General features: G+C 42.5%; 1 protein-coding gene across 3 annotated transcripts in view; it reads right to left on the reverse strand.

Moving 5' to 3' along the window:
• Window positions 1-677: 677 nt before the first annotated feature.
• LOC117965619 (interferon-induced protein 44-like) overlaps window positions 678-14,815 on the reverse strand; it is a 40,775-nt gene continuing 26,637 nt past the window's right edge. For 2 of the 3 annotated variants that reach the window (XM_059008251.1, XM_059008252.1), the window contains exons 9-12: window positions 6,985-7,110; window positions 4,178-4,319; window positions 2,568-2,662; window positions 678-2,083 (exon numbers count right to left, since the gene is read on the reverse strand). In XM_059008251.1, coding sequence (XP_058864234.1) covers window positions 1,925-2,083; window positions 2,568-2,662; window positions 4,178-4,319; window positions 6,985-7,110 — 522 coding nt within the window. In that variant the 3' untranslated portion in view covers window positions 678-1,924. Of the gene's footprint in view, window positions 2,084-2,567; window positions 2,663-3,298; window positions 4,017-4,177; window positions 4,320-6,984; window positions 7,111-14,815 lie in introns of those variants that run through there. The other variant, XM_059008253.1, reaches the window with a different exon arrangement.

The raw sequence follows: 14,815 nt of genomic DNA on the forward strand, positions 1-14,815 counted from the left end.
ACCATAGCACCCGGTTCCAATTGAAGTGCCAATGGCATTTAGCAAACTCCAGGCGCTTACGTTTGTTGGTTGCTCTCAATAAAGCCTTTTTTCTGGCAACCCTTCCAAAAATGGAGGTGGCATTTAATTGTAGATTTGGAGACTTGGTGACCCCAAGATGCAACCAAGTTCTGTAATTCTCCAACTGTGGCCCTTGGATTTCCCTTTGCCTCCCGAACCATCTGCCTCACTGTGTGTGGGGGCAAGATACACTTGCGTCCTCTACCAGGCAGGTTTACCACTGTTCCAGTGGTTTTGAACTTCTTAATTATTGCCCTAATAGTGGTAAGTGGTATATTTAGTTTTTTAGCTATTGTTTTGTACCCATTGCCTGACTTATGAAGGTCAACAACCATTTGTCTCTTATCATTTGTGAGTTCTTTGCCTTTCCCCATGGTGATCGATGACAAATGGATTTCATATGTGTGTTACTTCATTTTTGTACCCCAGTAAAACAGGAAGCCTTGAAAGGCCACAATACAGTTCCTTAAGACTGGGATGAACTTAAAGAAGTAGAATGTTAATGCAGATTTAATTTTTTTAAAATTTTATTTATAAGAATATTTAGGGGTGCCAATAATTCTGGCACCTATCTTTTTGAGAAAATGTTTTATTACTTGTTTATCAAGGGTGCCAATAATTTTGGAGGTGACTGTATATATTACATGCAGAGTGAGACTTGCGTGGTGATTTCTCAGATGTCTTTTGCCTCAGAGTTTTCCTTGTTCTGTTCTCTGACTAAATAAATACCACAGTATATTTGCCAATTTTTCTGTAATTCTAAGTGACAGAGATGAAAAAAAAGATTGTTGAGTGATTTAAATGCTGTTTCAGTTGTATGTTGATATTTTTACCTACAGAAACACTGTTTAGATCATTGTTACTATTAAGGCGTAGTAATATTAATAGATCAGGTAAGTAAGTTGGTCTATGATGTCATAGCCGTGCGGTAAGACAATTATTACCACACGGTCATGTGATCTTGTTCAGCCAATCACAGCACTTAATTTATCCAAGCCATTTTATAAGGGAAGCTATATTACAGTACATGGGAAATGTATGAGATAGGATTTTCAAATACAGTGGTTAGTAATGTGAACATCCTGAAGTTAATACATCTGAAAGGTGTTTGAATGAGCCCCCTTATTAGACAGACTGGCCAATGCAATACAATACAATACAATACAATACAATACAATACAATACAATAGCAACAGCAAACATGAGTGAAAGTGCTGCGTAAATAGCAAACAAAGGCAGATTTTATTTATTTATTTCAAAAAACATCATTCACATTTCATTTATGATGTTATGAAAACTAAGACTCATGTTCACCTGTGATTTACATTCTTCATTTTCCCCAGTCTTTAACATTATTGCAGAGTATCTGTAAGCTGTAAGTTTCAGCTGTTATTAATAAGGAACAGGTTAAAGGAACTTCCAGCATATAATGCAAAGGTTATTGCTGATTAATTCAAAGATCATTAATTGACGTTAGAACTAGATTTAAACAAGAGTACTCAAGTAGAGTATTTTTAATCATGTTTTCATAAAATGATAGATTAAACAGTAGATTACATGCTTAATAATTCAAAGCTGCTTCTTGACATTTTTTCTGTTTATGCAAAGCTGACAGTTTAGAAATGGATTTAACAAAGTGTACAATAAGTATGATTGAATTTTCATGAATACAAAAAGCAACTCTGTGAGCGCGCTGACTGGGTGATACTTCTTGTATCTGGGACCACAGCCTCCTGCTGCTGCTAGTCTCTCTCCAAACAAAGTAATCAACTTCCCTATATACCAACTGATTATTCTCCAATTAGCAATCAATTAACCAATTGAATAATGGGCTCAGCGTGCTTCAGGTGTGACAGGTGATACTCTACATTCTCTCTTGAAAGACTTTTGCTGCCGTCAGTATTTGAGCAAACGCCTCCAACAGCAGAGTTCCTTTTATTTGGTTAATTTCCATCTCCTCGTAGTTTGAAACCACAAGGCTGTTGCTCATTGAAATTCTCATCTCCTTTGCTAACATTTCAATCTGAAAGAGAATGAATAAAGTATTAGTTTATAAAGAACAGCACATTTCAATGCCTGCTGCATGTGTCGTGTGAAACATGTTGTACTTGATGTCCTCCAGAAATACTGCACAGCGATTTTCAGTTTTATTTTACAGCTTTTTTTCTTTATATTTCTTTGTTTTATTGCCACACAAACAATCATTGTTGTATTAAAAATAAACACTTGAATATTTGGGTTGACCCTTGACCCATTCAAAAAGTATGACCGTTTTCTGGATGTTTGGGTTTTACTGCGTTTCACCAAAATCAGTTGATGTTTATAAGAAATGATTTTAACTTCATACAGTTCTTCTTTCCTGTATCTAGTGTTTATTTGAAAAGAAAATCATCCATTTATCAGTTCAGGTCCAGTGCTACTTGGACTCTTGGAAACTAAATCTTCTTGAAGAGCCCTGGATTTTATTAGCGTATGTTACAATCCATGTTGATATTCTTTTGACTCACCTTTTTTTTTATATCTCTTCTCCTGTACAGATCTTTCAAATCCTCAGTCTTCTCAACAAGTTTATCGAGTGTAACAAGCAGCTGGCATGGTACTCCTGAAAAGCGATACATTAGAAGTGTTGTGTTATATAGAGTATAGTGTGATGGTGGATAGAAAAAAAGATCATGTTTCAGGTCAATCATCTCACTTAACAGACTTGATTAACAATAATCATCAACAACCTAATGTTCCTGTACCCCTGTAGGAGGGGTTACCCAAGAAAAATGCTAATCAGGATCACTGAAAACAGACCTATTTTTTTTTAATTTAGAGCGTAACCCCAACTATTTTACCTCAAATTTGGAATCTTCAACTATTATCGTTTCTCCTCACTGAACAGCGATCTCCACACAGCACAGCAGAACTGAAGGTTCAGTGGGTATCCTCCTATCCCACAACCAAGCCAACTTCCTTTTCACACCCAGCAAATCAAGAGCGGATATCAGCGAGGTACCGACCTCTGGAGGACAAAGGCCAGCCCTGCAGATCTCTGCCCACGCTTACCAGCTGTCTGGCCTGTAGAGTTCACTGTGGCTTGATGAGGAGAGACAGTCCCTGCCGGCTTTTCCCTCCCTAACCCGCTGGGAGCGTCAGAGCCAATGCAACGCCCCCTTGGACTCCCCAACACAGACCGGCTAACTGCGCACAGGCAGGATTTGAACCTGTTCTGTAGGACTCATCCTGCACGCCGCGCGGTACTGCTTTTGCCAGATGAGCCACTCAGGGACTCTCCACCAGACCTGTTTAAGCAGTCATGTTCAACACAGCAGTCATTACCAGCTAGATAATCTACCACAGTGAGCTGAAGGAAGGACCACTTAACCAAACACAAGGTAAGTTATCTTCAGGTAATGACCACTGCAGAAGATACTGTATATTAAAACAATTTTTGGGGAAATGAGAAACTGTGGTGTTCTTTAAGGTGTGGTTTAAGGGTTTTACAGTACTTTGGTCTGGGTCTGTTTAAAGTTTTAAAAGATCCTGTTAGTCTTTACAGGGTGTCTAACTGTGATAACACTTTACATGAAGTGTCTCTAATTACTGTGTATTTATGTAGTAGATACTTATTAGCAATGCATGTGTACTTACATGTATGCATAATATAATCCAAACCCTACATCATCCTATCATCAACCCTAATCATAACTCTACACCTTACCCTAACACACCTAACCTGAACCCTTTTCTGATACAATTGTGCACTTGTATCAAGTACATTGTAGTTATGGACACTGTAATTGTGTAAGTATGCAGACGTTTATTAGGTAACTACACTGTAAATAAAAAAGACACACTTAGAGATGGATTTGCTAAGTGGCATGTACAAATTCTAATTGGCATAAAAAATGGGGATTGATAACAGTCTGAAGCTAGTGCACAGTATTTATTCTATTCTCAACAGGTGACGGCTGCAGGGATATATAATATATACGAGGGAGAGAAAGCAAGAGAAGGAGGAAAAGAAACAAAACAAAATAAAAATAACAGAATCGTATAATCGAGCACATAAAGTATATAAATACACACACACACACAGAAATTGACACACACAATGCTAATGATATATTACCAGTCTCTATGAGCATTCCAATTAATTCTTCATAAAACTGAATCAAGGCCAGATTTTCAGCGGTATGAATTGATATAACCAACACAACACAGTGGATTTTGTCTCCTTCCATTGAGCTTTTTGTTTTCAGAATATCGTCAAACTAAAAAATAAAAACAAAAATGCGTTTTAGAAAACAGTTACCATTTCTCAAACGATACTTAAAATATTACCAAGAAAAGTCCATTTTAAAAGAGATTATTACAATTTTATTTTTAATGCCTCCAGTTAGTCATCTATATGCACTGAGAAGCAGAGTAGCTATTCAGAGACTGAGGTCTATTAAAATGACCTGCTGGGAATAAATTAACTGACTTATTAAGTATGGTTAATTGCTGTGGTTTTAACTCACACGGTTTTAGCACAATTGAAATAAGCTGTGTAACAATGGGGAGATTTACCCCCCCCCCCCCCAAAAAAAAAGCATGATGCAAAGATGTGTGTAAAAAAATCAAGTCCAACATGCTACATTTGACATTCAAAAATTAAAGTTAAGGCTGCTTGAAAGTTGTATCTACTTCTAGCATGAATCTGAATTTAAAAAGGAGCTGAAAGTCACAATATATGGGCAGCAGTGTGGAGTAGTGGTTAAGGCTCTAGACTCTTGACTGGAGGGTCATGGGTTCAATCCCAGGTGGAGGACACTGCTGCTGTACCCTTGAGCAAGGTACTTTACCTAGATTGCTCCAGTAAAAAAAACAACTGTATAAATGGGTAATTGTATGTAAAAATAATGTGTAAGAAATAATGTAATTGTATGTAAAAATAATGTGATATCTTGTAACAATTGTAAATTGCCCTGGATAAAGGTGTCTGCTAAGAAATAAATAACAGTAATAATAATAAATGAGCTGAAAGCATTAGTTGTAAATGAATGGTGTGTTTGTTTCTCTGTATGCCACTGTAAATGATGGAAGAGAGAACTGTATTCACTTGTATTGCATCATGCTGTGTAAAAATAGTATTCAATGATGTTACAGCTGCTGAGCCACTCAAAGGAGCCAATGCGCTTTCAAAATGCTTTATACAACTCTTTTACACATCACTGCATTACACTATGCAACACAATTTTTGTTCCTGGGTAGTAAGTGTTATTTCCTAATTGCTTATGCCTCAAAAGTATAGAAAATGGCTATTATTCCCCACAAACTTTGCTTTTGTGACCAGGACAGTGATATTTTGAAATTTACCTATTTCCAATGAGAAAACGGGCGAATTTGTGTCTTTTCGTTCACATAAAGTCAGAAAAAAACAACATATGAATCCAAATTAACATGTATTTATACTAAAGTAATACAAAAATGACTACAAAAGATTTAGAAGTGAGTAGTTTTTCGAGATTTACGATTATACTGTAAATCACTTTCACGAATCAGCCTCCAAATGTAGTCTCCCATCATGTTCTCGTTATACTGTCCTTGGTAGCAGCGTTCAAAGTCCAATATATATTGGTGGAAGCGCTCGCCTTGCTCCTCCGAGTACGCTCCCACGTTCTCCTTGAATTTATCCAGATGAGCATCAAGGATATGGACTTTGAGGGACATCCTACAGCCCATTGTGCCGTAGTTCTTCACCAGAGTCTCAACCAGCTCCACATAGTTTTCGGCCTTGTGATTGCCCAGGAAGCCCCGAACCACTGTGACAAAGCTGTTCCAAGCCGCGTTCTCCTTACTAGTGAGCTTCTTGGGGAATTCATTGCACTCCAGGATCTTCTTTATCTGTGGTCCGACGAAGACACCGGCTTTGACCTTTGCCTCAGACAGCTTAGGGAAGAAGTCTTGTAGGTACTTGAAGGCTGCTGACTCCTTATCTAGAGCTCTGACAAATTGTTTCATAAGGCCCAATTTGATGTGCAGTGGTGGCATCAGCACCTTCCGGGGGTCCACCAGTGGCTCCCACTTGACGTTGTTCCTCCCCACAGAGAACTCGGTCCGCTGTGGCCAGTCCCGCCTGTGGTAGTGCGCCTTGGTGTCCCTGCTGTCCCAAAGGCAAAGATAGCAGGGAAACTTGGTAAAACTGCCTTGGAGACCCATCAGGAATGCCACCATTTTGAAGTTTCCAATGACCTCCCAGCCGTACTCATCATACTTCAAGGCGTCCAGCAAGGTCTTGATGCTGTTTGTAATCCTCTTTGAAGTGCACAGAGTGAGCTTTGAGGCTCCTGGATGAGCTGTCAATGAAGAGGCGCCACTCATTCTGGTTACAGGCGATTCCGATTGCCTCGAACAGACTGGTCACATTGTGGCAGAAGCAGAGCCCATCTTGACTGGTGAAGAAGCTGGAAAAAAGTTGGTGACGCTTCCTCTGATCTGTGACTTGCACACTTTCATCCAACAAGTTCCACTGCTTGAGCCTAGACGTCAAAAGCTCGGCATTGGACTTGGTGAGACCAAGATCTCTAATCAAGTCGTTGAGGTCATTTTGGTTGGGGTAGTATCCAGATATGTATCCACTTAGGCAGCTGGAACTAAACTGAACTGGTGGGCTTAAGGCCCCTGTATTTATACTACTATTTATATTACTGGAAAGTTTTAGAAAGTTCTAGAAGTTACACCAAGTTTACTCAGCACTGAATCTATCTGGAATGTTCTGGAAAATAGGTAAATTTCAAAACATCACTGTCCTGGTCACAAAAGCAAAGTTTGTGGGGAATAATAGCCATTTTCTATACTTTTGAGGCATAAGCAATTAGGAAATAACACTTACTACCCAGGAACCAAAAAAAAAAAAAAAAAATTTGTTACACGGTGTTATCATTACTTGCATACCTTTATGTCTTCAGCCACTTCACCATCTATCTTCTTTAATATTATCGTGGCATTTCCTGTTTTCTCCAATTTAAATCCTGCTGTATCAAAGATTTTGATCTTGTCATTGAATGTGTGGCATCTTAGCTGCAAAGCAATTATACAATGATCATATTTATTATGCGTATGCATTGATGTTATGTGTAACGTGCTACAGGTATAGGTACATTAACACTCAAGCCCAGAAAACCCAATTAACATAAAGTGCTACAAAACTTGCTTGACTGCGCCACCCCCAGGTTAAATATAGAGCAGAAGGAACTCAATCTGGTCTTTTAACAAGAAGTACTTAACCACATTCCGACAACTGCAAACACGTTTCAATGAAATAAAAAGTAGTGAGACATGAATTACAAAAGTGCAATTTTTTTTTACAAGTAACAAAACAATGCATTTAACATAACGTTTATTTTTTGTTTTCTTTAAAAAATAAAACACATATATGGTGGATTATGAGTTACAAATTAAAAAAAAAACTTATGAGGCTTGCTTCAGAAACATAGACAAAAATGAAAGGAGTGTGTTAGGGACACGTCAGGCACAGATCTCCTATCACCAAAGCAGGAGCGGATCCAGACTGTTATGAAGGGGGAGTACCTGATACAAAACATACCGTTAAAGTAAATAATATATTGACATTTTTAATGAAAGATGAGGGTCTGGACCCCCTGGACCCCCCCATGCAAAGGTGCCTAAATGAAGAAAGAAACACACCGTGCAGCAATCAAACAAAACAGAAAAAACAAACGTTAATACAAGCTAGAAAAAGCTGTGCTCCAAAGAATCTAAAACGTGACAAATCAAAGAGAATAAATCATGCAAACCATACGTAACAAATACCAAAAATAAATGAATAAAAATAAACAAAGCAACACCCTTCACTACAGATCCCCACACCTGCGAGAGAAGGGAAACGTGCGCCGGAAACTGGACTCGAACCACCTCGGTTTATTCTATGCAGCAATACAGACAAACACTCGGTTTAAATAAGACTTCACTATTTATCGAGTGTTCTCGATTCACAGACCTAAACACAAGCGAGAGCACACAAAAGAATTATATATCACACACATTTTAGAAAAATATACAAAACAAAAATAGAACCCTAGAAAACAGTGGCTGGCACTAATCCTTATTTCCTGGAGGCTTTAGGTCCGGTATCACCACACGTCTTGTCCTGACAACGCAAACCCTCACCTCAGACCTGTCAACTCTCTCTTATTTATTATTATTTTTATTATTATTAGTTTATTTAGCAGACACCTTTATCCAAGGCGACTTACAGAGACTAGGGTGTGTGAACTATGCATCAGCTACAGAGTCACTTACAACTACGTCTCACCCGAAAGACGGAGCACAAGGAGGTTAAGTGACTTGCTCAGGGTCACACAATGAGTCAGTGGCTGAGGTGGGATTTGAACAGGGGACCTCCTGGTCACAAGCCCTTTTCTTTAACCACTGGACCACACAGCCTCCTATTTACCGGGAGTCAGTCCAAGACAGCTCCCAGGACAGACTTTTTCCCATATTTTAAACATAATTTGAAAAGGAATTTTCTTTGATAACATTTCAAGTTCTAAAATCACGGTGACCGCAGTGCAATACCGGAATATATTTTTCAGGATTTAGGACCCAGGGGAACCCAGTGGCATGCATGCATTCAGGGTGTGAGGTGAGCACGGTGCTGGAGCTAGTCGTAGTAGTACACGTTACCACTTACAATGGCTTTCTGTGCGACAAGTGCAACTGCTCCAGTTAAAAAACACAAGTATTAACACTAGAACTGCCATAGTTTCCGACTAACTAGAACCGCTGCGCACGTCAATTTGGTGTTTACATTTTTAAACAGCTTCGATATGAAAATTAAAGAGAAACTATCGGATAAAACTCAAAAGACTTATTCATGAACATCATATCTAACATTTGCAGAGTAGAAACACCGTATTTAAACATAAAAGGCCCGCTAAATCCTAAAACATCCAATATATCACTCGCCAAAGCTAAAATATAATTCCTATACCTTATAGCAATGTATCAATATAAATGAGATATAAATTCAAACTTGTTCTTACCTTCCACTGTATGGAAGTGTAGTTGTAGAATATTATTAATTATTTTTAACTGTAATATGTTCTTTCAACAATATTGTTTGAGGATGTTTTAGGATTTAGCGGTGGGCGTTTTAGGTTTTTGCATGGCTGGCCTAACGGCTAAGCATATAACCATACTTGTATTGCTGTATTGAAGTATTAATGCTGTTAAACCTGTAAAGGCACTGGAAACACCCAGACTGCCTATTAGCAGGGATCCAAAGTGGCTTGCAACCACTTGATCCATTATTAAGGATTTAATAAACTGAAGGAGCATTACTACTGCTCTGATTCATTAAAACTTCAAATTAAATGAGTCTGTGTGATTTTCTTGATTATTAAAAAGTTGTCTGGACATATAGCACGCTCAGTGCATGAACAAAACCACTTACAGGAGTGTGGCAAAGTGCCCCGCCCCTGTGTGCATTTGTGTGTTCTGTGTTGTGTATATGCGTGCGTATGTTAATGTTGGTGTATAGATTGGTACACGGGATATAAACGGGTCTGTGTTTCACGTGTGTTTAAAGTGTATAATTATATTTAGGCACGAGGATGGCACATCACTTCACGTGCAGATAAAATGTGTATAATGTGTGGCACGGGGTTGCACGTAATGAATTCACGTGCTGGGATTCAAGTGAGTAATTAATTAGTAATTGAATCCCAGCACAACAGTATATATAGATGCACAGTTTCACTCAGTCGTGGTTTGGGTGTTCGGAAGAGGAGAACGGGTGAGAGAGAGAGGAGAAACTAGAACGTAAAATCATTAAACGTAAAGATAAGTGTGTGTACTCACCGTGTTTGTTTGTCTCCGTGCACCGTTTGTGTTTAGTCCGTTTTGTTTGTCTTTTTATTTTGGCGTGTAGTGCCGTGTCCTGTGTTTTGTGTACTGTTTAAAACCTTTTATTTGTTATTAAACGCTGAGTGCAGCCATTGCACTCAGCTCATCACAACCACCGTCTCTGTTGTTTGAATTCCTGTCTGGTCTGACGCCACCCACTCTGGCCGTCTTTGTGACACGTGGTGTCAGAAGTGGGATAGCCGCGCCTCCAAGCGTCAGACCAGGAGGGGTATGGATTAAAAAAAAAAAAAAAAAAAAAAAAAAAAATTACAAATATTGTTTTGGGGGAAAAAAACAAAACAAAACAAAAAATCAATGGCAGAAGACGCCATCAAACTGCGGGGCTGGTTCCTGGAGAATGCTGGGCTGGAGGCCCAGTCTCTGCCCATGGTCGTCCGGGCCCTGTGGATGATGGACAGTGAGAGATGGGAGGCCTTTCAGGAGGAACACACCCCAAACACCTTGGAGGAAGGTGTGGAGTTTGTCCTCAGCTACCTGGAGGCAACCATCAACGGAACAGCAGCCCAGGTAGCAGGACCACCAGCAGAGGGTGAGTACCTGCTGTCCCCATCTCCACCAGCAGAGGGTGAGTACCTGCTGTCCCCATCTCCACCAGCAGAGGGTGAATGCCTGCTGGTTTTGCCTCCACAGCCCAAGTGGGAGGAGCCTGAGCGTCCACAGCCCAAGCGGGAGGAGCCTGAGCGTCCACAGCCCAAATGGGAGGAGCCTGAGCGTCCACAGCCCAAGCGGGAGGAGCCCGAGTGTCCTACGCCTGAGTGGGAGGAGCCCGAACGTCCTACGCCTGAGTGGGAGGAGCCCGAACGTCCTACGCCTGAGTGGGAGGAGCCCGAACGTCCTACGCCTGAGTGGGAGGAGCCCGAACGTCCTACGCCTGAGTGGGAGGAGCCCGAACGTCCTACGCCTGAGTGGGAGGAGCCCGAACGTCCTACGCCTGAGTGGGAGGAGCCCGAACGTCCTACGCCTGAGTGGGAGGAGCCCGAACGTCCTACGCCTGAGTGGGAGGAGCCCGAACGTCCTACGCCTGAGTGGGAGGAGCCCGAACGTCCACAGCCCAACAGGGAGGAGTCGGGGCGTCCACAGCCCAACAGGGAGGAGTCGGGGCGTCCACAGCCCAACATGGAGGAGTCGGGGCGTCCACAGCCCAAAAGGGAGGAGTCGGTGCGTCCACAGCCCAAAGGGAGGCAAGTCGGGGCTTCCACAGCCCAAAGGGAGGCAAGTCGGGGCTTCCACAGCCCAAAGGGAGGCAAGTCGGGGCTTCCACAGCCCTGGGACCCAAGCCACCAGCAGAGGGAAAATGCCTGCTGGTTCAGTCCCAAGAGCCAGAAGGGGAGGAGTTACAGGCTCAACCCCCTGAAAATTTTTGGGGGGGAGAAGGGCAGGATGCTGGTGTCCCCCAGCAGCCTCTCGCTATGCTGCTGAAGGCAGCACGGCGCGCACATGCCCAGCCGCCACAGCAGAGGGAGCCAGCACCGCCAGGAGCAGAGGAGCAGGAGCTGCCTCTGCCTCCGCCACCACCACCGCAAGGAGCAGAGGAGCAGGAGCTGCCTCTGCCTCCGCCACCACCACCGCAAGGAGCAGAGGAGCAGGAGCTGCCTCTGCCTCCGCCACCACCACCGCAAGGAGCAGAGGAGCAGGAGCTGCCTCTGCCTCCGCCACCACCACCGCAAGGAGCAGAGGAGCAGGAGCTGCCTCTGCCTCCGCCACCACCACCGCCAGGAGCAGAGGAGCTGGAGCTGCCTCTGCCTCCACCACCGCCAGGAGCAGAGGAGCTGGAGCTGCCTCTGCCTCCACCACCGCCAGGAGCAGAGGAGCTGGAGCTGCCTCTGCTGCCCGTACCTCCGCAGGGAGTACGGTGGCCGGAGCCCCAGAAAGGGGAGCTGCCGGCCACGAAGAAGGGGGATGAGGTCTGGAGACCACTTTCCCCAGCAGCAGTTTCGCTGCAGGAGTTCTTGTGGCCGGAGCCCCACAGGAGGGAGCTGCCGGCTATGAAGAAGGGGGAGGTCGGGGGACCACCTGCCCCCGCAGCTTTTTCGCTGCAGGACGGGACCAGCATGCTGTCAGCCGTGCCACTACCGGCAGGGGAGCTGACAGCATGTCCAGCCATGGGCCCACTAAAGCCTCCCTTCCCAGCCCGAGACTTTGGCCTGGACTGCTGGGTATTTAAGGGGGGAGGTGGCCGTTGAGGCCATGTGTGCTGCGCACAAGGGGGGGTATATGTGGCAAAGTGCCCCGCCCCTGTGTGCATTTGTGTGTTCTGTGTTGTGTATATGCGTGCGTATGTTAATGTTGGTGTATAGATTGGTACACGGGATATAAACGGGTCTGTGTTTCACGTGTGTTTAAAGTGTATAATTATATTTAGGCACGAGGATGGCACATCACTTCACGTGCAGATAAAATGTGTATAATGTGTGGCACGGGGTTGCACGTAATGAATTCACGTGCTGGGATTCAAGTGAGTAATTAATTAGTAATTGAATCCCAGCACAACAGTATATATAGATGCACAGTTTCACTCAGTCGTGGTTTGGGTGTTCGGAAGAGGAGAACGGGTGAGAGAGAGAGGAGAAACTAGAACGTAAAATCATTAAACGTAAAGATAAGTGTGTGTACTCACCGTGTTTGTTTGTCTCCGTGCACCGTTTGTGTTTAGTCCGTTTTGTTTGTCTTTTTATTTTGGCGTGTAGTGCCGTGTCCTGTGTTTTGTGTACTGTTTAAAACCTTTTATTTGTTATTAAACGCTGAGTGCAGCCATTGCACTCAGCTCATCACAACCACCGTCTCTGTTGTTTGAATTCCTGTCTGGTCTGACGCCACCCACTCTGGCCGTCTTTGTGACAAGGAGTTTAAAACATCTATAGTTTTTAAGATATTAATGATATTCTTTTTAGGGCAGTGATGTCACTCAGCCCCCCTACAATACCGGATTTGAACCAAACTTGTCTCATTCGTTTGTGCCGGTTTGTGCCGTTGAAACAGACGTTTTTGCTATTATTGTTTCTGAGATATTAACACTATTTTTTTCGGGCTGACGTCACTCAGCCACCGCCACACAATGTACTGCAAGAAGCGCAGCACCTGTGCATTCTTAAATGAATCCCAGGAAGCCTGGCCAGGCAGTCTAGTTCACCGTCAATGCATCTTTTTCAGCTCCATATATTCTTTTTGTTGTTGCCTAGTTTTTTAATACTCTGGCATGAGGTATAATTCATGTTTTACTACCCTATTATATTATGGTTTATACAGTAATTTTCTGGCTATGCATTGTTGTATTTGGCCCCGTCTTATCCGTAGCTGGGGGCGGAGCTTCCTTTGTTTTGGAAGCTTGTTACTGGGAAGGTATAAAAGCACAAAAAAGCCAGGTATGGGGACTCCCTGTTCCTTCTATGGGTGACAAACGTAGTTGGTTTCCAAAACCTTATAAAAGTGTTAGCCTGTGTTTTGCACGCAGCTATTTTTTTTTTTACTTTTTTTCCCCTATGTTTTCAGTATGTGTTGGGACTAAGAATAGCGCTGCAAACATGCAGTTATACTAACACGCAGCTCTTGTTTCACGTGCCGTTCTAACAACCTCTCGGTTTAATTTGCTACTTTGTATCACTGTTCAATTGCTATGGACCAAGAATAAGTTTCAACCTTTGAGATTTCCAGTGTGATATGAACGGGAGGAGCTACACAGCAGATTCACTGTGACCGGGTGAGATCAATCCTTTTTTATTTCTGCTGGATATTGGATATTACAAATATATATTTTTGAATGGACAGGCTCCTACAACGAACAGGAGAGGACCCGGTAGTAGTCGTCCACATTGGTACAAACAACATTGGAAGAGACAGGCCAAGATCCCTGCAAAACAAATTCAGAGAGCTAGGAAGGAAATTAAAAGACAAGACCAAAACTGTGGTATTTTCTGGGATACTGCCGGCACCTTGCAAAGGACCATATGGACAGCTGGAAATACAAAATCAAAATGCATGGCTGAAGTCGTGGTGCACACAGGAAGGCTTCACCTTTCTTGAACATTGGTGCACTTTCTACAACAAGGACTATCTATATAGGTGGGACGGACTGCACTTAAACAGAAAGGGAACCAATCTACTCGGAGAAAGGATCCTTCAGGCGGTCCAGAAGCATTTAAACTAGAAAGGAAGGGGCGAGAAAACAAAAAAACAGAAGGGAGACCACATCAAAACAAGGGCAACAACTCAGGTAAGACCACTATTAAATGTATTTATCTTAATGCTAGAAGTCTCAGAAATAAAATGTTAGAACTTGAAGCTACTGCACTAACAAGTAACTACGATGTGATAGGTGTTACAGAAACTTGGTTGTCTGAGAGTGATGGAGACGAATATAATATTAGTGGGTACACACTGTATAGGAAAGACAGGCAGGACAGAAGAGGCGGAGGGGTAGCATTATACATAAGAAATAGTTTTGAAGCCCAGGTGTTAAATCAGGACAAAGAAAACAATGCAGAATCAATATGGGTCAGAATAATGGACGCAAATTCAAAGGGCATAATAATATGAGCATGCTATAGACCGCCAAATTCAGACGCTGAGCAAAATAATCTGTTGTACAATGACATTCGAAATGCGTGTAGAAAAGGAGAAGCCATACTAATGGGGGATTTCAACTTCCCCTGTATAAAATGGGAAAACCCGATGGGGGGCACGACGGACAAAATTGAAATGGTGGAAATGACAAATGACTGTTTCCTAACGCAATTTGTCAAGGCACCGACTAGAGGGGAGGCATGCCTTGACTTAGTCTTTTCAAATAACAAAGACAGAATAACTAAAACAGAGGTCAGAGAGCCATTGGCAAACTCAG

The sequence above is a fragment of the Acipenser ruthenus genome, chromosome 36 (genome assembly GCF_902713425.1).
Source record: "Acipenser ruthenus chromosome 36, fAciRut3.2 maternal haplotype, whole genome shotgun sequence".
In the NCBI taxonomy this organism is placed as follows: Eukaryota; Metazoa; Chordata; class Actinopteri; order Acipenseriformes; family Acipenseridae; genus Acipenser; species Acipenser ruthenus.